Source organism: Penicillium canariense (assembly GCF_028826845.1).
Source record: "Penicillium canariense strain IBT 26290 chromosome Unknown utg000001l_segment0_segment0, whole genome shotgun sequence".
In the NCBI taxonomy this organism is placed as follows: domain Eukaryota; kingdom Fungi; phylum Ascomycota; class Eurotiomycetes; order Eurotiales; family Aspergillaceae; genus Penicillium; species Penicillium canariense.
In genome coordinates this window covers 493,995-516,608 of record NW_026622728.1, presented here as the reverse complement: position 1 = coordinate 516,608, position 22,614 = coordinate 493,995, and the positions used below count along the sequence as shown (strand labels likewise).

At 53.0% G+C, this 22,614-nt stretch overlaps 8 protein-coding genes across 8 annotated transcripts; 4 read left to right on the top strand and 4 right to left on the bottom strand.

The window, feature by feature from the left end:
• Positions 1-12: 12 nt before the first annotated feature.
• On the bottom strand, positions 13-906 carry N7482_000167 (putative 26S proteasome non-ATPase regulatory subunit Nas2; the record flags this gene model as incomplete). Its single annotated transcript, XM_056682292.1, has 4 exons — positions 13-144; positions 197-555; positions 612-684; positions 742-906. 4 exons carry the CDS (start codon positions 904-906, stop codon positions 13-15), a joined length of 729 nt encoding a protein of 242 aa, XP_056545898.1.
• A 703-nt stretch (positions 907-1,609) lies between these two features.
• N7482_000166 (putative Rho guanyl nucleotide exchange factor) lies at positions 1,610-4,388 on the top strand (the record flags this gene model as incomplete). The annotated part of the gene is made up of 6 exons (XM_056682291.1): positions 1,610-2,149; positions 2,210-2,521; positions 2,580-2,780; positions 2,835-3,053; positions 3,113-3,338; positions 3,394-4,388. 6 exons carry the CDS (start codon positions 1,610-1,612, stop codon positions 4,386-4,388), a joined length of 2,493 nt encoding a protein of 830 aa, XP_056545897.1.
• A 788-nt stretch (positions 4,389-5,176) lies between these two features.
• On the top strand, positions 5,177-5,651 carry N7482_000165 (SBDS family protein; the record flags this gene model as incomplete). Its single annotated transcript, XM_056682290.1, has 3 exons — positions 5,177-5,340; positions 5,401-5,524; positions 5,592-5,651. 3 exons carry the CDS (start codon positions 5,177-5,179, stop codon positions 5,649-5,651), a joined length of 348 nt encoding a protein of 115 aa, XP_056545896.1.
• A 532-nt stretch (positions 5,652-6,183) lies between these two features.
• N7482_000164 (mismatch-specific DNA-glycosylase) lies at positions 6,184-7,254 on the bottom strand (the record flags this gene model as incomplete). Its single annotated transcript, XM_056682289.1, has 1 exon — positions 6,184-7,254. One exon carries the CDS (start codon positions 7,252-7,254, stop codon positions 6,184-6,186), a length of 1,071 nt encoding a protein of 356 aa, XP_056545895.1.
• Positions 7,255-7,812: 558 nt separating this feature from the next.
• On the bottom strand, positions 7,813-8,366 carry N7482_000163 (uncharacterized protein; the record flags this gene model as incomplete). Its single annotated transcript, XM_056682288.1, has 3 exons — positions 7,813-7,869; positions 7,926-8,242; positions 8,309-8,366. The coding sequence occupies 3 exons, from the start codon at positions 8,364-8,366 to the stop codon at positions 7,813-7,815; spliced, it is 432 nt and encodes a 143-aa protein (XP_056545894.1).
• A 2,515-nt stretch (positions 8,367-10,881) lies between these two features.
• On the top strand, positions 10,882-12,715 carry N7482_000162 (putative NADPH oxidase (NoxA); the record flags this gene model as incomplete). The annotated part of the gene is made up of 4 exons (XM_056682287.1): positions 10,882-10,991; positions 11,045-11,299; positions 11,357-11,766; positions 11,826-12,715. The coding sequence occupies 4 exons, from the start codon at positions 10,882-10,884 to the stop codon at positions 12,713-12,715; spliced, it is 1,665 nt and encodes a 554-aa protein (XP_056545893.1).
• Positions 12,716-13,020: 305 nt separating this feature from the next.
• N7482_000161 (uncharacterized protein) lies at positions 13,021-16,442 on the bottom strand (the record flags this gene model as incomplete). The annotated part of the gene is made up of 4 exons (XM_056682286.1): positions 13,021-13,995; positions 14,052-14,246; positions 14,279-16,233; positions 16,313-16,442. The coding sequence occupies 4 exons, from the start codon at positions 16,440-16,442 to the stop codon at positions 13,021-13,023; spliced, it is 3,255 nt and encodes a 1,084-aa protein (XP_056545892.1).
• A 453-nt stretch (positions 16,443-16,895) lies between these two features.
• Positions 16,896-22,427, top strand: utp10 (snoRNA-binding rRNA-processing protein UTP10; the record flags this gene model as incomplete). The annotated part of the gene is made up of 2 exons (XM_056682285.1): positions 16,896-17,272; positions 17,333-22,427. 2 exons carry the CDS (start codon positions 16,896-16,898, stop codon positions 22,425-22,427), a joined length of 5,472 nt encoding a protein of 1,823 aa, XP_056545891.1.
• Between the last annotated feature and the right edge of the window lie 187 nt (positions 22,428-22,614).

Sequence of the window (22,614 nt, the reverse complement as noted above, 5' to 3'; positions counted from 1 at the left end):
TCGGACTAGTAACTACAAAGGTACGAGATGACACCCCAGAAGTCCTCGACCACCCCAATTGCGCCGTGGGGTTAGCTGCAAGTCCAACTCCGTTGTCCCTGGTCCATCCTCGTTCTTCCTTGTTACCTTGACCGTAAGCGAGCGCTGTATAGGGAATTAGTATAAGCCAGGCAATGAGGTGCACAATAATACGTACCCCTTCGTTCTGCTGCACAGTCTCGGCAACCTTGGACAGGCGCTCGTGGTTCAGCCAATGAACCCCTCCAAAACCTCGAATAGTATCGCCTGCCTTCAGGCCTGCCTCAGCAGCCGGACTCCTTGGCTCCACGCTATTGACTTTCGCGAACGGCGTGCTTTGTGTGCCAGCATCCCCAATGCTGTTATCTGTCACCGACGCCGGTGCGACCGAGGGAACACTGGTGCCATTGGTAGTCGCCATCGCGCCTTGTGCATTTTGTAGTTGGGCGAAATGGGCATGGAGACCCTTCTCGAGGTGCGCCATGACTTCCTTGTGGTCATTTCGTAGGTGGATAATCCGCACCCGCGTTGTTCGAACTTCCTTCGTCTTAGCATGTCGTAGTTCACGGCCCTCTCCCAGTATCTTCACACACCTTGAGCAATGTCGATATCGTCGCGGGGAAAGCCGTCAAATGTCGTGAGGGATGAGCTCATTCTGACTCCATGCTAGAGGGATCAATACGGGTCAGCACAAAATTCAGACGAAAGAGAGAGGGTAATCACCGAGTTGAGCACACTGCTGAGCGCTGAGAGCTCCGCCTCGATCCGCTCCTTCTCCTGCATGAGGTCGGCCATCGACAGCTTGGAAAAGTCGAGAGGCGTGCCTCCGGACGTCGGTCCGGAGGCCACCGTAGGAGCGTGGATATTGTCGTCCATGGGGATGCCCATAGTCTGAAGGTGGGGAAATTGGCAGCATCGCGGCGTGAAGGGCGGTGGGTCTCGGGCGTGGCTCGCCTTTTATCTAAGCGCGACTTGGCGCCACAACTAAGTTATACAGCGATCTACCCTGGGGCTTCCAGCAGACCTACACACCTCTATACTCCACACCCTAGCCCTGGCTTATGTTCCGTCATGTCCGTAACTGGCTCGCGCTCTCTGCAGTATGCTATCAAATCCCCACAAAGGAGGGAAAGAACACCTCTTCAGAGCGTACACCTGCGCTCTGGACCTGGAAGCAGGATTTAAATCCCACCTGTTGAGCTGCCTCACGTCATAGCGTACACGGATCAGATTCAAATCATCGGTTCCTCAGCGGTCTTTACAGCTGCCTGGAGCTAGCCCGGCTGTGGCCATGTCGCCAAACACGTCGTTCTTCCCTTGGAGGCTCGGAGCGGGTGAATTAATTAACCTTGTGAAGCCCGGAGAGAAAGCGAGCAAGCACAGGAAGGAGAAAGAGAAGACCAGGCTGCGCGCACCACTTTCCCCGGTCGGCGCATCCTCTGTCGTGACTGCCGAACGATGAGTGCTTTAGCATCGGATGTAGCAGCTTCTGTTATGGCCGTGTCGACATTACCCCCCTGTCCACAACCTTCATGACTCCAGCATCAGGAGTCCGACATCCAAACAGCGGGCCTGCCGCTTTGTGGGCATGATGGACCACACGGATGTCGATGCGTTCAACGATAAGACAGATGAACCCCCTATGGAAAGCGAAACTGAACAGCTGCTAGCAGAGAAAGAGGAAGAGCTGCTACCACTGAGACAGACTACCTCCCATCCGTTTCAAAAATGGATGGACAGTTTCCGAGTACGCACACGGGTGCCTTCGACAACCCCAGAGCGATATGTCGAGAGCTGGTCAGATTCCTCCCCACCCAACTTTTCACAACACAACTTGGCTGCTCGTCGAGACTCGTTGCGGTCGGGACATTCATCACAGTTAGGGACTGTCAAGACCACCACCGTTAGTATCACTAGCCGCAGCTTCGGAAGATCGAGAGGGGCGACCCAGAGTACCACTGGCAAGAGTAGCGTTTCGGATACTCGAGACTCTGGCGATAGCTCTCGCCCGACATCGAGCCAACACGCTGATGAGCAGGCAGACATGCGTGCAAACAAGAGGCGTCAAGTGCTGCGGGAAATGCTCGCGACTGAGGCCGATTATGTTCTAGGACTCAAGGCTCTCACAGAGGTAGGTCGAATAGCACCTGCTCTATATTCTGGAGAAACCAAACTAATCAATGCTTGCAAGGTTCTCTCAATGTTCAACACCAGACCTCAGATATATCACAACATCCAGAATATTCGGAAGATTCATGAGCACTTCCTGATCCAACTTCAAACTATATCCCCTATGTCCTCTCCACAAGTCCCAATTGGCGTGTCCGACGTGTCTCGCGGGCTCTCAATGCGCCTGGGGGGTATTGACCTACCTGGACTGAAAGGTATGCAGAATCGGTCCCTGAGAGCCCGAAACTTGAAAGCGACCATGAACCAGCGACTCAAGGCTATACAAGCAGAGCCGTTGGAGGCCCTCAAAGTTGCATGCGCAGTGGAGAAATTGGTAAGCTGTTTCTGTCTGTTGAGTGTTGTAAGAGCGCTAATTAGATGTCCCGCCCCAGTCGCTGTCTTTTTTTGCATACGAGGAATTTTGTAGTAACTATGACCTGTTCACCCAAGATTTGGCGATTTTGCGGCGTTCCGTTCCAAACTGGGCAACGTATGACCAGGGTATTGAAGCGCTGTCCAAGTCAGTTGCCTCCGTGGAGAGTAGAAAACATGAAGACAACAAGTCTATGACTATGAGCGACCTGATGATCAAGGTCAGCCCTGCAACTCCTTTCTTTCATATGCTTCAAGAGCTGATAACGAGGTAGCCCATCCAGCGACTGTGCAAGTATCCACTCCTTCTTCAAGACCTGCTCCGACATACCCCTGTTGGTGATTGTCCTTCCTCCCATGATGGAATTCGGCAGATTTTGGAAAGCCTGCGCATTTTGGTGGTCCGAATCAATTCGGCGACTGGGAATCCCGTCAAAAAGGATCGCATTCAAAAGACCATCCTCCTCCAAGGGAGAATTGAGTTTTCTGATTCGGTATGCATTTTGAACCTGATGGCTGGGAGAAGAAACACTGACTCTTTGAGACTTGGAAGTACACATTGCAGGATGTATATCAAGATCTGGGCCCATTGACTCTGTGCGGCGTTCTCCATGTCACCTACCAGACACCAGGCCACACGACTGGAGAATTCATGGCGTGTGTTCTTTTCAACTGCTATATAGTTCTTGCCAGAGAACTAGACGATTTTCGTCGGTTGGAGGTCATGGCTTGTATCTACTTGGATGACTTGAAAGAGGAAACTCTTCAAAACGGACACGGTACGCAACCCTCAGTTCGTCATCTGCATCTGTGTAAGTCTTCTGATTCTTCCAGGACTTTTCTGCTATGGGTGCCCGTTTTCCTGGAAATTCCAGTTCCAACGACAAGAAGAGAACTACGAGTTCGTGCTCAGTGCATCATGCGCAACTGAGGAGAGACTATGGAAGACAGAGACCTTGAAATGCTCTGCAGCGCTCGCTGGGATGGCCAAGCCAGGCGGGTCCTGGGACCCCAGAAAGTATACGATCCTGAAGCTCCCGCTGGTACCATTGGGCCGCGTGCAGTATGCGGTGGCTTCCTTGGCCCGACGTTCATCAATGGACTCCACGGCGGTCACACGGAAGGCTAAGGTCCAGCATGTGGTCATCAAAAAGACGCATTTCCCACACACCTTGGAGGAAACCACCAGTCCGTCACCCGAGGGGGAGATCGAACGACCAAAGACAACGGCTGCACGAGGGTCCCTGACGGTGACTGCGAGACGGGTGGACCGAATCCGACTCGAGCGACTGATCTCGGATGTTTACACCCGCGATGTACTTCCTCTGCCGGGAATGGTGCTCGGCCGAGGGGATCTCTTCCGGCGTGGTTCGATCATGCAACGCCTCAGCCTCCATGCTACCTTTACCAAACGATCCAGGTCCGTCAGTACGGTTCATTCTGGGCCGGTGCTCACCGATGCACACTCCATAGACCGTCACAGCAGGGAGGGGAGAGAATTGGTGCCTACTCATGATGGGTGCGCCGACCATCGCTCCTCGACAGAGCCGGACCGTGAGTCACCGAAAACACCCATGTCCACACTTGGACGCTCGAGAACCCTTCGATTTCAGAACACCCCCAAGCGGGCTTCAGAATCGGCATCTTCGCCACGCAGTGAGAAACGCCTCAGCCAGGAAAGCAGTTCTGGAACGTCTCCATTACGGAAGAAATGGACATCTCCCATCAGCCTGCTGAGTGCGCTCTCACCGAAGAATTTGATGCGGCCGCGACCCAACATGGGGCAGGGGAACGGGCAGGAAGGTGAAGAAGATCGTCAGCTATTATAGCTCGATATGGTGTCGGAGACAGGCGGGATGTGGGTATGGCAAGCATGGAAGGACAGGATATTTTTACAGTCAAATTGCTCTAAGGGCATACTCTATGTTCAGAGGCTCCTAGTTCAAAGCACTGCTTCCATCAGCGGCTAATTTGACACCATCGCACGCTCTCATCCGATGCAAAAACACTCTAGGGTAGTAAGGTGGGGCATTCTTAGGCGGACGTGGCTTTGAGATCGTTAGCGCTGTAAGGTACTCATCATCAGAAAGCTTGACTACAAAAAAGTATATGGAGCTGATGACGAGGGGGCTGCTTCTGCTGGTGCAGTAAGAGACCTCAAACAAGTGAAGCTATCCAACTGAAGCTATCCAATTGAAGCTATCCAACTGAAGCCAGGGGTGGAGAGCTGGTGGGGAATTAATCACAACAAATACGCCCCGCAAGATGTCGAGCCTGACGCAACTGTGGAGTGCAGTCCAGGCATCGTGACCGTAGACAATAGGAGGTTAGCTGTGGCTGGAACATAATGCGCGTGGAATGATCACGAAGAGCCAAGCATGGAGACTTCTCCACCAGTGGATCCGCGACCAACCAGAAGGGCCAGCCGAGCTGGTAGATGACGTCGTAAAGCAGGGAGAAGGGAGCTTTCCATGACACACGAGCATTTGGTCAAAGACACGGGGACGTGACGTCATCCATCATCTTCATCACTTTAAAGCCTCCAACCTTCCCCCGCCATCTTTGCTACCACTTATTCCACACCAATTGGAATCTTCAAATCTTTCAGAAACTCAAAATGCCTCGTGCCAACGAACCCACCTCCAAGATCTTCTACAAGGGTCGCTCCGACGACTTCATTGTCTTCGTGGACGACCAGGATAGCCTGAAGAAGTGGAGGAGCGACCATAGCATCCCATTGACTGACGTGCTCAACGGCTGGAAGATCTTCCTGACTCACGGGTGAGTTACCTCTGGCCCCTCATGTTTCTCGTCCGATGTATACTCACATGTTGTCACCAGTCACGGAGCCCAGGGCGTCCTGGACGGCGCTAGCAAGGCCGCTTTGGAGAACGAGTTCGGCACCTCCAACGAGGACGACTGTATGGTCAAGATCCTGGAAGGCGGCGAGTACCAGTCCAGCACGGTTCGTCCCCCTGTCTGCCGTTCTACCTCTCCCAGGTCCATTGATATACTGATTCTCCTCCATATAGACACGCGAGCGTGAAGGCAGCAAGAACGACTCTAAGGGCTCCCTGGGAATTACCCGGTAAATTGACGCATCTGAAGTGGATGAAGACACGAAGCGCGGCCACCCGCGCGAGTGCTCTTGACTATGCCATCGTCGCCATCCGTCCAATCTACGATATTGTTCATCCCTGCCGTCTCGCTTGTATGACCTTGGCGCAGCTGGTTCAGGGTTCATCGCTTGAAAGGAAATCCATTTATTGATCTACGGCACCTTGAACAGCTGCCGATCCTCTGGGAGGAGTGCTCTGAGGGGTGTTCTTATCTGGGTTGTATTGCATTAGCAGTGACACGATTCCATACCTGATATCATGAGAGAACGAGATGAACGAGTCATTGAACTCGTCATACAATCACAATATTTATGCAATGTCCGTGAGCAGTTACCCCTTAGCAGTTGAAGCATCACGTAGCAAAGTGTGCTCATATTGCAGCATGGTAGGGAGAGGTCTAGCCCTCCAGATATCAGCCCTGACCACGGGTATATAAAGTATATAGCAATAAATAAAAAAACACTGACATGGCGCAAACCAGTACATCGCCAGATAGTCCTATAATTTATCCGCCAGAAGCAACGAATCCCCTCTCCGCCCTCCTCTTGATGACCCAAGCTCCCAACTCCGCCCAAACAGCCTCCTTTTCTGCAATACTCATCCCTGCCGCAAGCCCACTTGTCGTCGTTGCCACAAACACCGGTGCCCCGCCCCAATCACTCTCCGCCGTACACCCCATATTCTCCGCCTCGTCCTGCCATCCATACCGGAACTCTTCCTTGCGAATTGCCCGCCCATGCCGCACCCGCCACACAGCCTCCCAAATGCTCTTCCCCACAAGGCACACGGCCTCCGGCCGCTGTGCGGCGACCTTGGCTTCGAGGACGGGCACGCCCGCGTCCATCTCGGCTTTGCTGAGCATGCTGGCGTCCCGTGAAGGCCGCTCCACGATATTGGTGTTGCCCACGCTGTAGAGGGCGGGCAGCTTGTATGTGTCCGACGGTGGGTGTCGGATGGAGGTGATGCCGGAGGAGTAGAGGAGTTTCCAGAAGAGGTTCGATGGGTGGGCATAGGCGAAGCCCGTTGTGCCGGTTAGGAGGCCTGGGTTTACGCCTACTAGAAGGAGCGTGAGGTTTGGGGGGATGGTGTCACGGAGCAGGGAGTCTGAAGCGGTGGGCGTGTGGGTTGGCGGAGATTTTCGCCGGCGAGGTGACTTTTTGGGAGAGGATGTTGTTGTTGTTGTTCTTGTTGTTGATGATGAGGACTGGGATATGGATGTTGAGGAGCGGCTGCGAGTAAGGCGCGGCGGTTGGGCGATACTCGCGGAGATAGTGCCGTCCACTTTTTGCCTCTTGGGACTGGCAGTAACACTGCGAGCTCTATGCCCATTGAGGGCCGCATGGTCGAGGTCACTGGTTGGTAATTCTCGTTTAACTTCTGGAGCACCCCGTTCTATCTTGGATGGACGAGTCGGCCTGCTGGTCGACCGTGTGGCTGTGCTGCTTGAGAGGAGGAATCGATTCAGTTTGCCATTGAAGGTAGTGATCCTGTCGACAGGTAAGTCCCCTGCCATGGGCTCTGGAGAGCTTTCATGCACTTTCGAGGAGTCCTCCCGCGAGATGGTAGATGATGCCATCTTGGCCTTGTCAGTGTGTATATGTGCTAGGTTCAGGGGTGGTCATTAGTCTGATTCGTTCGGTGCCACCAAATGATGCTGCCCGCCTGCGATCAATACCGAATCGTGAGGCGATCGAGGCAATTAGCTCTTGCTGTTTTGACGGAAGTGGCTTGTACTCTCCAGATTCGAGGCAAACGGATTGAGTGATCACGTGTATAGAGTGTATGCCTTATTTATCAGGCGTCACATGGTCCACGTTGGGATGGACGGCAGCAAACGACTCGAGACTACAGGGCCTACGTGATTAGAATCTACGACCTGTAAGATATAGATAAGTCTGGGCCTTATGGACATGCTTGATTGGAACTAAACCTGGGGGAGTACCTAGGTTTCCATGGAATCCAGGCTCCCGCTGCAAACCGGTAAGATTATCCTGCAGACAACCTCATACCTGGGTAGTAGGCATACAGTTTACTACTCGGGAAGAATGACTGATATGCCATGTGTAATATGTTCCATTAAATATGTACATGATCTGCGTCCAATGCGTCCAATACACCAGACCGACCCAAGATGCTATGCTTTCAGTGAATTCGATCGTTTGGGTAATGTCCAAGGTTCCGGACAAACAATCTGTGCCCCCGATTAGCAGGTGCCGTGCGAATCTCAAACCCATAGAATCCACTTACCTCGCCTTCACTATAGGCCCAAAAATAAACTCCGATACCAATCAAATAATATAGTGCAGGATCGGTCCCTTGGTAGAGCAGGGCCGCCAGAGTAGCACTCAGAGGGTATACGACCAGTCGGAACTCAATGCTGCGATGCGGAAATGACCCAGCCAAAGGTCGTAAGGGCCACTCCCAGGCCAAACCAATGAGGCCCATCACTAAGTTGAGGGTTTGGAGGATGGGGATCGGGGCGACGGCCGCGTCCAGGTTCTTTGAGATGAAGTCCCAGAAGACTTTCGGCCAGAAGAAGCCCTCGATGGCGCTCGCGATTTGGACTGTGGTACAATCAGTCAGAGCTGCGTTTATGATGAAAATGATACCGACGGCTGAGGAAAACATACATGCGGAGGCTGTGAGGATGATGAGTCGCCCCCAGTGGTTCTTGATGAGCCTGCCCATCTGGTTGGATTATAGGTTTCTGAGGAAATAGCGTATAGCGCAGTCAATCTCTCGACCGGCGACAGATTCAACGTCTCTTATGGCAGCCGCTTGGGTAGAAGCGGGGATTTTTCGCTGCACAACGTATATGATGGTGATTATGGCGATATAAGTGGGAGGGAAATGGGACTTTGCGACGAGCTTTGCGACAGGCTTTGCGACAGGCTCTGCGACCAGTCCATCCAGTGAAAATTCCACCCAGTTCCCGAGAGGAGTACGGCAATCCTTCAAAGAGAGAGGGGAAATTTCCAGCACCCACGTCTTATCGTAGGAGCATGATTGTAGCGGCCTGGGGAAAAAAGCTGGTAGGATGCGTTGAGGCGACTCCCGCAGCTGGCGCGGGAGGGGTCGAGTATAAGAATTCTATACTTAGACAGACCAGCTCCCAGCAACTGGAGCCGACCTACGAGAATCGAGGCAGGATTGTGCCGCTTGGGCGCCAAAAGCCCAGAAAAGGTGACGGGGTGCATGGGTTGATCCGAACTTCGGCTGCATCTCAGGGCATGGCTGTTGGCTGTGATCCGCACGGATGCACTTAAGCGCCGCGGGCCAATAAGTTCTCCTGGCGGGGGACGAGTCCTGGACATCCCCTCTTTGTCCCATGGCTTGATGTGTGCTAGCTGTTCTGATCGAGCTTCTTCAAGAGGGCACGTCCGTGGGCTGATTGGCGGACGGGTGATGTGACGGAGCGGATCGTGATGCGGGCGCGAGCAAATCACAGCCCGCAGCGCATGGACTTGGTGTGACGAGATACAGAGATGCACCCGGTGGCACGCGTCTCCGGGGCTTTCGGTTCTGGGATGTTGGCCCGTTTCACACACACTGGAATTGTTGTGGCGAGTGGCTGGGAGGTTGATTCTGTCCTCCGTCTAGGCCGCTATTGTGCCTGAGACAAGGGAATGTTGACAATGTTTACGTTTACAACCAGGTCCGATCATCGTGCCAGCCCTTGTCGTATGGCGTACACTGGACGTTACTGTCCAGCGTCTGCACATCCAGCCCGTCCGATCTGCGAAGCTCAATGCGGAAACAGTGAGAGAGGAGAGAATTGTGATGGCAGATGTGATATGCAGTGCCAAGCCCGATCCCCCGAAGCGGGGACGAAGTCACACCCACAAGCGTCCTCCAGTCCATCCATGCTCTTTGCGGTGCTATTTTTGCTACCCTTGCACACTAAGCCTGGGGAGGTCTGAGCCCAGTGCCATACCCACTACTCGAACTGCTAGCGCCGGAGGACCCGTGTGACGGCTGTGACGACCGCGAGCGCTTGCAGAATGCCTTCTATAGGCCCGCCCCCGAGTAACCTCCTGCCGTGGCTTCCCTTGCCGCGAGCCACTCAGCAGCCTTCGGTTTCTAGGCCCTGAAGGCGTTGCTCCACCCATGCCACCATCAGTCGGCCATGTGCGAGGTGCGAGGCAAACTGACTCGAGACGAACACGCTTCTTCCTCGTCTATCTGGATTCGCTTGTACCTTGGCAGCCTTGCGACCTCGAGAGCACAAGAATCACCATAATCACCATAATCACAATCGAGGTGGCTCATAGCCCAAAGCCTCTGTGATTGATAGCACCATGGAGACATGCTACCATCATGCGACCATCTGTATCTCGACCCTGCCAAGGTCCGGCAACAGCTCCGGCAACAATCGGTTCCAATAGGGCCACAGCCAAGGAAGCCTCGAGAAAGCGAGGCAATGACGAGCGAGAGCGGTTGGATAAGAGAAGACGGTGTAGTCGAAGAGGGATCCAGCCACCGCGTGCTGGGCAAGGTTCCCCAATGGATCACACCGTAGGCCTTGCGCTGAGAGGGAGACGCACTGACTTAGGGTTGAGTTCGGGCATCCACTGGTTCGCGCTCGGTTGAAGTGCCCCCTCATGCGTCGAAGGTAATTATAGATCGGCCCCCCTCTTCCCCCCTGTCCGGCAGCTAAAACCACACCGCTGGGAATCTTGAACCTCCCTCCAACCTCTTGTCTCTAGCCATCCTTCCCGCGGGATATTAACTGCGACCACCGTGATTCTAGGACGTTCACCGCACATGAGCTTGTGTTCTTCCCTTCTGCACTGAGGGTGTTTCGCATAGAGCATCCACCCAACACGCCGTTTCGTGCGCCTAGCAAAATTATCCTTGCGAGAGCTGCGGGCCGATCGCGTACTCTGAAGGTCTAGGCAGAGTTTCTTCCGTTGCATCTGTGGATTGTCGGTCAGGCCGAAGTTGGCCTCACAATTCCCCGGTCGGGGTAGGTGTTCTGGGACTAGGTTCATGGAGAAGCAAAGACGCCGACGACATAACCATCTATTGCGCGTCAGGGCATCTTGACCTAGTATCGCGTCCGAGCAGATCGGTGGTCCGCCACAGATCGACAGCTCCTATTCAAAAGTTCCGGTTGCTGGCCAACCTCTGCTCGTCATTCTTTTAATCACAGCCGGACGAAAGCTGTCGCTGGTCGACATTCCTCCAAATTCAAGACGGCAACATGGTCGCATCTAATGAATCTTGGCTCAGACGAGCTGATCTCACCCCCTCCAAGTTACTGTTCTGCGCCGTGTTTTGGGTGATACAGTGGGGCCTTTTTGCCCTTGGATGGTACGAAACCCCCCCCCTCGACGTGGCTGGTATAGCAACTGACTCCAATGCAGGTATCTTCAAGCAATCAACACCCAACTAGCGGGCTTGAATGTCCTCAGTTACTCAGTCTGGATTTCCAGAGGTGCAGGTCTTGTGCTCTCCGTGGACGGAACCTTGATCCTTTTTCCCATGTGCCGGAATGTGATCCGATGGCTTCGACCCCAGGTCCGATGGCTACCGCTCGACGAGTCCGTATGGTTCCATCGCCAAACAGCTTATGCCCTGGTGGTCTTTGCTGCGGTTCATACTGGAGCTCACTACGTCAAGTAGGTTTCATGATATCTACCCCTATCAGCCGAGACAACATGCTAATCCCTGCACAGCTTCTATAATATCGAAAAGAGTCAGATCCGTCCCGAGTTGGCGGTACAGATCCATTACACACAGGCAGCTGGAATCACAGGCCACGTCATGCTGCTGTGCATGATGCTGATGTACACGACGGCACACCACCGCATTCGACAGCAGGCGTATGAAACCTTCTGGTACACACACCACCTGTTCATTCCATTCTTGCTGGCTCTATATACCCATACCACCGGATGTTTTGTTCGCGACACAGCCGACCCGTTCTCCCCATTTGCAGGCAAGCAATTTTGGAACCACTGTCTCTGGTATGAAGGATGGAGGTGGGAGCTTGTTGCAGGCGCCTTTTATCTCTCTGAACGGCTTTATCGTGAGATCCGATCTCGTCGGGAGACCGTGATCACCAAAGTGATCCGCCATCCGTATGGTATGTGGGGATTCCACATGTCTTCTCCTGAAACACTGTTTGCTGACATTCTGGAATAGATGCCATGGAGATCCAATTCCTCAAACCAAGCATGAAGTACAAACCCGGCCAATGGCTTTTTCTGCAGGTGCCCGACGTGTCCAGTACTCAGTGGCATCCCTTCACAATCACTTCCTGCCCTTTTGATCCGTACATCAGTGTCCATGTACGCCAAGTTGGCGACTTCACGCGGGCCCTCGGAGATGCTCTTGGATGTGGTCCCGCCCAGGCCAAGGACCTGGAAGGCCTGGACCCTCTCGGCATGTACGAAGTCGCCTTGCAGAACGGCCAGATGATGCCGAAGCTGCGGATTGACGGGCCCTACGGTGCACCGGCAGAAGATGTCTTTGAAAACGAAATCGCCGTCCTCATTGGGACTGGCATTGGGGTCACGCCGTGGGCTTCTATTTTGAAGAATATCTGGCACCTGCGCTCGAGCCCCAACCCGCCTCGCCGACTCAGGCGTGTGGAGTTCATCTGGATCTGCAAGGATACCACATCCTTTGAATGGTTTCAAGCCCTGCTTTCCTCACTGGAAGCACAATCTGCCAGCGCGGCCGCACACCAGGGCAGCACCGAGTTCTTGCGCATCCATACCTACCTGACCCAGAAACTGGACGACGACACCGCAGCAAATATCTACCTCAACTCCGTGGGTCAAGCTCTTGACCCGCTGACCGAATTGAAAGCTCAAACGAACTTTGGTCGCCCGGATTTCAACCGTCTCTTCACTGCCATGCGCATCGGCTTGCTCGACCAGACTTACATGCAAGGCCTCCAAAGCGCGTCTACCACCGAAATTGGTGTGTACTTCTGTGGGCCGAACACAGCGGCCCGACAGATTAGCGACGCAGCCAAGAACTCATCCACGAAAGCAGTGCGTTTTAAGTTCTGGAAGGAGTACTTCTAGTTATCATGTCTTTTTCTTGCGGTTTATTTTACCTTCTGACGATGCTGCACAATTGCCTCGCCTACGACATTACGAGTGACGAATCTGTCCCTGACTTTTCTTGTTCTGCGTTCAAGTACGTACCTGTAGTGAAGCGTATATACGTCGGATAGTCTGATGCCCTGTACTATAGTTGATGAATACTGAACTGTTTCGAGTGACGAATATCCATTTAAAAAACAATAATTCTGGTGATCGCACATGTAGTATACAAAGGTGCTATAGGAATCTCCCAGTGGCATTGGCGTTTTCGGCGTCTCAGCTACTTACGCCCCCTCACCGTCCTCCGATTGTCCCTTGGCACCCATATCTGCATCCTCCTTCGAGCTTTGGACAGTCGCCTCCTTCAGTTCCTTGCTAATGTCCACATGGATGCGCAGCTGCTTCTCATCCAGCACATTGTACAGCTCACGCAGGTCATCGAAGCTCAGACCTTGCTGTTGCCCCCCAAGACGCTCAAAGGCGAGCATGGGTAACTCCTTGGACCAGGGACAGGCACGGATCGCGCGGTAAAAGACGGCCTTAGCGGCCTTGATATCCTGCGCACGGTCCAGCTCAAAGAGCATGTACAGCTTCCAGATGGTGAGATTGGACCGCGCGCTGTCGCCATCGAAGCTCTTGCCTGCCACCTTGTCATCCGCTCCATTTGACACCGAGTTTGAATGCTCGCCAATGGCTCTTTCAAATGCGGCCCGCACAGAGTGTATGGTCCCACCCGTGAACACTGGCCGACAAAGTTCCATGTAGATGGAAAACAGATGGGTGGACACAGGTACCCTCTGGGGAATGATGATTGGCAGAGCAGATTGCTCATGCAGCTGATACCGCCTCTCAGGGTCAGCGTTGATGAGAGCCAAGGGATCACGGACCCGATCAAAGATCGGAAAGCGTAACTCGTTCCACATGAAGAGGGATAGGAACATAGTGTTGTGGGGGAAGAGTGATATACTTTCCTTCAAGAAAGTATGAATCTGAAGAGGCTTGAATTCCCTATTCTGGCTGACGTGAAAATAGATGAGTCTGGCCCGCGCCTGATGTAGAAGCTCGGCGGTAAACGCCTTGTAGTTTTCCTCATCAGGCGGCAAGTTTCTCAGTTCCAAGACTGCCGCGGAGTAAGCGTCAAGTGCTGCACCGAGGGATCTGTCTGAGATATAGAGAAGAAGGCCGAGGCAGTCAGTGTAAGCCGCGTACACCTGGGACTCCCTGTGGGCCAGGGCACGGTGGCAAGTTTCTTGCAAGAACTAGGGAAAATCAGCACGTTGCTTTATTTTCCAAAAAAAGTGAATAGACTACTAACCTTTTGCGTTCTGAGCCTCTCAGTGGGGTTGTACTGATTGGGAGCGATGGCGGCATGGAATGCTGTCAAGTCGACCTCTTCCAGGGACATAGCATGCAGGAGATACGATGCTCTCCGAAAGTCTCCAGATTGAAGAACTTCCCAGGCCCATGTGTTCCAGAGGAGTCCGCAGTTCAGCTTTTCCACCCCCGGAAGCTTTTGCTCATATTGATAGCCTTGGACCATACTTCAACAGCAAGATCTTGTTTATCGGACCGCCACTGCATCAAAGCGAAGGCATTGTAGAGTCTTAACTTGGATGAGCGGGTTTTTAACAACCGTTTTCCGAATTTTGTTGCTGCTTCGCGGTCGCACGCGAATTCCACCGCCAGAGCATACTCAGCTAATTCGCAATCCTGATCGAAACGGTCAACCAATGATCGCAGGGTCCGTCGTGCCCAGTCAAAGTCGATGAAGCTCGGCGTGTCAAAAATGGCTTTGCTCCATGATTGAAGAGAATAAAACCACTTCTCTGGAGCGAACAAGGTCTCCGTAGTATGCAAGAAGTTCGCGACTGGGAATGAGAAAGGTGATACGGAAGTTCGCGAGCCATCGACCTCGGAAGGAACCCAATCAGAGAGTTTGCTCTTAACACTGGCCACGAATTCGTTTCGTAGGAAATTATCACCGCTCCACAGTCGAGTTGTCTTCAAATTTGAAGGTACAGTCAAATGTGGCAAATGGCAGAAGTACAGGAAAGCATCAATGATATACTCGCAGACAGTATCACCCCAAAATGACGGCAAAATGTCGTGGAAGTCTGACCCGAGCACCACCGAGTATGCCGTATCCACATCGGCTCCGTATTCATCCAAACTTCGGGCTGGCATCTGGAACAATTGTATCCGCGCTCTCTCGGCATCCCGCCATGATGGGAAAAGGGTCGAAGGGTCGACGTGGACGCGTAGGTGATGATTCACAGGATCAACTTTGGGGCTTGTGCCGCTCCGCCATCCTGTTCCACCAGCCTCTCCGATGCGTGCCACTTCTGAATCCCAAAATTCAGAGAACTGGAGGACGGCCTCCCGATGCTGCGTCTCTAGGAGAGAAGGCGATCGAAAACAACTGAACTCAAGCACAGCCTGCCAGAAGCCAACAGCAAGTTCTGCATACCCTGCTTCGCGAAGCAAGAGCGTGAGACGCAGAAGCAAGTAGCATTGAACTTGAGAGTGGCGAGAATAGTTAGGGTTGGCGTCAATGCATTTCATGCAATCGATAAAGAGTTCCTTGCACTCATCCAGGGAAAAATCTTGGAAGTCCGTCTGGCGGAAGTCGAGATACTTCACCTGGAGACTGATCGATTCAGTGTTTTTTTTCAAGGTAGTGTTCCACTCCGCCAAAAGTTTCTTTCGGTCCCAGACCTGCCCGCCATCCTGTAGGCGTCCTAATAACAGGAAGTCTCTATGTATAGCATCGCCAGACTTTTTCAAAGCCTTGTCATAAAGGGACATCTTCACATCGGCCACGCTCCTGCGCTCTGCAGCCGTCAATTGACGGGAATCCTCCCCGGCACCGAGGACCAGAGTATTTTGGTGGTCAATGAGCCGAAGCCATGCTGCAACGTCTTTTGGATTAGAATCAACCGCACGTAATAGATCTGCATTACGAGCTCGGCGTTCCGCATCAAAACTGACACGAAAGTCATCATCCCGATTTTCTTGGCCACTAACAAGTTCCATATCACTTGGAACCATGTCTTCATCCTTTGCCTTGCCAAGGATAGAGCGGTAGGCATGACGCTCATCGTCGGAGCCACCGTCATCGGCGGTGGTGCCAGGCTTCCCTGAGATAGAAGAGCTGAGTTGAATAGTGTCATTCATCCAATCCTCAATAGAAGATGGGTCATCACTCTTTCGGAGACGGTAGAGCTGTGTTGGCTGCTTGAGAAGCTTGGACAGCGGTTGGGAAGCCTTATCCTTTGCAGTTGCCGTGCCTTTGGGGCGTAGAACGACGCTATCGATATCTGGCTGATTTCGATCAATGACCAGATTTGTAGCTACACCCAGCACCTGACCAAAGCCAACCCGGCGGTACGAAGGGACTTCATAGCGATGCGATGTTCCGTACGTAATAATAAACCGATCGCCTTTCAGGTCGATGGCGTAGAGCTCGGCGTCCCCGGATCTAGGCTGTACAGAAGATGCTGAAGCCACAGTTGAAGGGCCCGATTCCACCTCCAGTCGGCCATAATTGCCACGCGATGGGCGATCATCGTGTGTCACCTCGTGCTCCCCGGAGCTCGATCATCTCGGGGGCGGGAACGATGGTGGAGCTTAGAGTCAGAGCGACGACGAGGGGAGCGGCGTCGCTCTCGTTCACCAGATCGCCTGGGAGAGCGGGATCGACGTTCATAGCGAAGATGCTTAGAACGACGAGATTCGCGATCGTCGCGCTTCGAGGTTTCCCATTGGGAGCTATCGGTGACGCGATCGGCGTCCGAGGGTTTTGGCGGGGGCTTGAAACTAGAGAATCTGGGAACGGACTTTTTGTCCTGAGTTCAGAGTCAGAATATCAATTTGACCCTGAAGATAGATCATAAACTTGCCTGTGAACTCGACGAGTCCATCGTCGTGGACCGGTGGTTTTGTTATCGCGTGGGCGGAGTGATCTGATAAACCGGGGAAATGATGTTCCGGGTGAGTAAGGCGGTGAAAGCGGGCCGGACAGAAAAAAAAGTTGCTGGTAAACCGCCCGACGAGAAACTTGCGCGCTCACCTGGGAGGAAGCAATCAACCGATTCGAAGATTACAGAGATGGGTCACGGTGGTTTACTCTGAGAATTTTCGCATTACCTCCACTTCTACGATGGCCTCTTCTCTCGCAGCGCAGCTGTCGCAGCTTGCGGCCAAGTCGACGCACGAGCTTGACCTCAAACAGCAGCGGGTCTCCCATTCGCAGTCCTTGATTTTCGACCGGAAGGTTGCCTCTGCGCAGGATTTTGATACAATTTACGACATATGCTATGATGGGTTCCGAGAGCTTTGCTCCCTGGATCCTCGATTCGAAGAGTTTGCGCGCTCCATCTTCAGCGAGCAGAGCAAGGCCGAAGACCGAACGCAATTGAACAGCGCCCAGAACAAGGAGCTGGACAGTGTAATTGAATCTTTCTTGGCTCTTGTTGGAGGACGATTGCAGTTGAGCCCCGCAGTCAAAGCTGTGGACTGGCTGGTCAGACGTTTTAGGTGCGCATACTTCAATCTAACGATTAGGAGAGGAAGAGTACAACTAACCATCACAATTAGGATTCATGAATACAATACCGCTTGCATCCTACTCACTTTCCTTCCTTATCACACGACACCCCTCTTCCTCAACCTGCTGTCGATCTTGCCCAATGATTTGACGCCTACATTCAAAGTGCTTTACCCATATAAGACCGGTCTCATCAATCCACCTCGGCATCCGATAGTGCATAGCGCTACCACGAACAAGGCGTTTTTTGCCGCATTGAATGATTACGTTCTGAAGGCCTGTCAGCAGCAGGCCCAAAGCCATACTCTCCTTTCATTCTGGGCGGGTATTATCACAGAGGCAGTAGCGGGCATGTTGGATAGCGCTCGTTCTGGTCGGAGAGAAGCTGAGAAGCAGAAGCATGAGGATGTTCTTATCCGCGTTCTGCCGCTTCTGAGCGGTTTCTTCGCTATGAAGAAGGTTCCAGAGCTGATCATCAGTTGCTATATGATCTCTGTGGTGCTCGCTCAGAAGGCCATGCTTACCGATGATGTGCTGAATGGTTTGATGGAAAGTGTGGTTACCTCTTGGACAGAAGAGACTTTCAGCTCCGGTCTGATCTGTCTGTCTGTCTTGGCACAACAAACACCGGCAGGGACTCTTCCTAAGAAGGTTTTCAAAGCTATCATTCGGCTTGAGAACCCCATGCAGCAATTGTCCGAGGTTACTGCTCAGTATCAGACATCCAATCTGTTGCTTGGTCTTGTTGCTGGGTGTGTTAGCGATCTTGATAAGCAGAAGGACAATACTTGCCTTTCCCTTCTCTCATCTATTTTTGAAGCCAATGTCCTACAAGATAATGACATGAAACAGGCCATGACTTTGGTCCTTAAGGCTGCAAGCGCCACTGATGAGACGCGTCGCATGTCTCTGGATGCTCAATCCCAACTTGCCGAGCTTGTGCAAAGCTTCACTCGAGATAGCTCGCTGCAGCCCATTTTCCAGATGGCCTTGACCGAGTCGTCCCTCAACATCCCGGCACTGGAGCACAACCTGCAAACTGTGGTGGAGGCACCTGTCCCACCGCAAGCTCTTGAAGATGTGGATATGAAGGAGGTCGACGATGAGGAGGTGGACAACTTTACGCCAGCCCTGGAGTCCTTAACCAAGGAATCACTTTTCGCAACATCTTTTCTCAGCAGTCAATCTATTCCCGAGTTTGACAATCTCGTGCAGGTCTTCGCACTGGCCGGGGATTCTGACGTTCAGATCGAACAGTTCGCCAGCCTACCGATTCTGGGCAGAGGTAACGCCGCAACGAGCCCCCAATTTATCTCATTCTTCGTGCGTGTGCTTTCTGGTCCATACCCGATTGGCACTAAAGTTGCCGCTTTGAACATTTTGTCGTCTGTTCTCTCATCAATCTCGGGCGACATGGACCCTCAAGCCCTGCTGCCATTCCTCATTGTTGCTCTTACAGACTCATCCGAGCGCATTCGTCGCGAGGCGGCTGGTGTTCTGGCCATTGTTGGTTCTCTGTATAGGAATAACAAGAAGGCCGATAATCTGAAGGCTTGGGCCTCCGATGCCATCTATGGCAAGGGCAAGGAATCCACTAGCATTTCGTGGATGTCTTCTTCTGATGTGCAAAAGGTGCTGGAACGTGCATTGCTCCCCGCATTGGAGGAGTACATTCTTGATCCCAATCATATTGGCAAGGTTATTGACGCTACGCTGCGGGGCAGCGTTCTGTCCGAGGATCCGGGCGCCCAGGAGCTGAAGAAGTCTATCCGGACTAGCCTTTTCACTTTCCTTTGCTCGCATGTTATTCGAATGCCAGTCTTCGCCCCCAAGTTCACTCTGCTGCGCATTCTCAACAATGTTAAGAAGGTTTCGGGCACTACTCGCACGAAGGAGCTTCTTCCGTTACTTGAGAACTGGCGTGATCTAAGCCAGAAAGATGTTGATGAAATCTGTGCCAAGGAGCGACTGTCCCTTGCTGACAGTGACAGCCATATTGTGGCTATTGTTACTGCCAAGGAGAGCGATGCATTCGAAGTCCTTTTGTCCAATATCGCTCACCCCGCCAAGTCTCCTAGGGCCTCCTTCGTGGCAGCTGGGTTTGATCGGATGAAGAACATCTGGCCCAAGGTTTCTGAGGAAGGTCAATTGGTCGCAGCTCAAAAACTGTTGGACATTTCTCTTGGCTTGTCTACCGGTACCACATCTGTAGCAGACTACTGCCGTGATGTTCTCCGCAGCGTGGAGCTGTCCGGTCCCATTCTTGTGAACTTTGTTAAGAAAATTCCTGTTTCTCTGACAGACATTGACTCTCTCGGCCCCGCACCCAAGCGCCGACGTACAAGTCAGAACAACATGGTCGCCATGACCGTTAAGGACGAGGCAGAGCTGAGCAAGCTCATGGACAAGATGACCTTCATTCTGGAGGTCATTGATAGCTCGAGCCCCGGCTCGCACCCCGAGCTGGCGGACGGCCTCTTCCAGACTCTTGCTGCCCTTCACCATTTCAAATCTCAGATCCAGTCTGGCATGAGCTACCTTTTGAGCTTGACTCTGGGAAGCCTCTTGGCTATTGTGAACCAATCCAAGGGATCCCCCAAGCCCCTTTTCGATACCTCGGTTATTCGCGCCGATCTCGTCGTGGACTGTGTGCGAACTACGGACAGCCCTCAGGTGCAAAATGGCGCGCTCCTGCTCGTGGCTGGTCTGTCTGTCATTGCTCCTGAGCTTGTCCTTCACAGCGTGATGCCCATCTTCACATTCATGGGGTCTAGTGTTCTCCGCAAGGACGATGACTACTCCGTTGCTGTCATTGACCAGACTATCGACCAGGTTGTTCCGGCTCTTATTCAGTCCCTTCGAAACCAGAAGCGGGATATTGTATCAGGCACTTCCGAGCTCTTGCTCAGTTTCACCGCTGCCTTTGAGCATATTCCGTCGCACCGCCGTCTCCGCCTCTTCCACGCTTTGATCACTAAGCTTGGCACCCAAGACTTCCTGTTTGCCGTTCTGGCCATGCTTGCCAATCGCTATGCCATGGATAAGGATGTACTTATGTTGATGACTGGGGTCGCCTCGGATACCACTCCTGTGGTGGAACTCACTACCTACAGCAAGTATCTGAACCTCGTCATCGATGCCTTGCGTCCCAAGCCTGGCATCTCCAAGGTCCTCCTTGGAATTGGTAGCGACGATGGACGCGACCCCCAGAAGGTTGCCGTTGATCTGCTCCGCGATCTTGCTCACTTGCTCAAGCACTCCTCCCTCAAGTCCAAGCTAGAGGCAGCATTCGAGACCGAGAATGAGGTTGCGGACCAAGTCCGGGCTTGCTTCTCTCGAGTACTCGAACAGGTCCTGGGCATTAGTGAGTCTGTGCAGAGCATGAAGCCTGTTAGCCAGGCGTGTGGTGAGGTTCTGGGCTCCTTGTTCAGCACCTTGTCACTCGTCGACTTCCTGGATACCATTGAAGTCCTGCTTCAGGGACCTAATGACGACCTCCGACGCAAGGTACTTCGGCTGCTGGAGAACCGTCTCCGCCAAACCCCTGAGCGTGACAGCGAGTCTCAGATTCGTATTCTCGACTTCCTGCCTACTCTGGTCAACATTGTCGAATCATCCCCCGACTCGCTTCTCAAGCATGCTGCCATTGCCTGCATTGATCGCATCACCGAGAAGTATGGTCGCAAGGATCCGTCGAAGGTTATTGCCGCCGCCAAGGTCGTCGCTAGTACATCCTGCCTTGGCCACGATGATGAGCGCATTCGCATTATGGGTGTTCTGTGCCTCGCCTCCATGGCTGAGGTCTTGGGCCAAGCCATGATTCCCGCCCTTCCCGATGCGATGAGCCAGTCTTTGAAGCTGTTGGAGCTGAGCCTGACCCCTGAGAAGGAGAACTCGCGCCTCCACGATGCTGTGTACTCGCTGTTCTCCGCCCTCTTGGTCAATTTGCCATTCATGATCTCGGCTGCTCATCTTGACAAGATTCTGCTGCTCTCGTTCAAGTCTACCGAAGCGGACCTTGGGGAAAGCTCTGATGACACGCGCCTGGAAACTCTTCGTCTCATGGCGTCCCGCAAGATGGATCTCACTGCCACCCTTGGTGCTATCGCCCGCAACTGGCAGCATGCTGTTGAAACTGGCCCTACTGCCGTCAATGAAGTCTTGGAAGTCCTCGCCCTTGCTATTGAAAAGAATCCTAAATCTGCTGTTGTCAAGAACGTCAATGTTCTGTCAAAGATTCTTTTCGACGCTTTCGACCTGCGCCGCGAGCAAGCCAACCTTGGTGACGCCACCGACTTTGACTCCTCCGACCTCGACGAGGCTGAGAGTGCATTGAACGATATCACGATCAAGATGATCTACAAGCTCAATGACAGCACTTTCCGCCCGCTTTTCATCCAGTTCGTCGAATGGGCTACCACCGGCGTGTCGAAGAAGGATGAACAGGGTCGGGTCTCGCGTCTCACCACTTTCTACAGCTTCCTACAAGTGTTCTTCGGTACTCTACAATCCATCGTTACTGGTTATTCCAACTATATCCTGGATAGTGTTGTCGAGGTCTTGGGCACAGTCGATCCCGCCAAGGCCACCAAGGCCCTTTGGCTTGCAGCACTCCGCACGCTCCGCAACTCCTTTGAACATGATCAAGATGGTATGTTTTTGTCGAAAATACTTTCTACAAACTCCGCTTACCTGTATTCAGAATTCTGGCAATCTCCTTCGCACCTCGCCAGCATCTCGGGACCTCTCATTTCTCAGCTTGCCCACGCAACCACCTCCAAGACTGCGGCTCTTGTCGCCGAGGAGGTTGTCCCCGCCATCACCGAACTGGCCGTTGCTGCCGATTCGACTGATAACCACAAGGAGCTCAACATGGCTCTCATGAAGTATCTTCGTCCCTCGTCTGCTCCGAATGCCAAGTCTACGGATGGTGACAACCCCTTCACCCGTCTTGCTGCCTTGAAGGCCGAGCAGGCCCTTACGGAGCAGCTTGGTGAGGAATGGCTCGCTCTGCTTCCGGAGATGCTGCCCTACATTAGCGAGCTGATGGAGGACGAGGACGAGAGCGTTGAGAGAGAGGTGCGGAAATGGGTGAAGCAGATTGAAGGTGTGCTCGGTGAGCGACTTGATGATATGTTGACATAGGGGTTGTTCATGGTGACCCTTGTACGAAAAACGGCATTTGTTCGGCGTTTGTAACATAGACCCCTTTGGGAGGGCGTGCAGGCATTAGCCTACGAAAAAGAATCTTATTCATTTACACTTCATACAGTTTGCGGTAACCCTTTATGGCTCATCCATTTCTTCTCCCGGTTCTCGCATCGTAAAGACC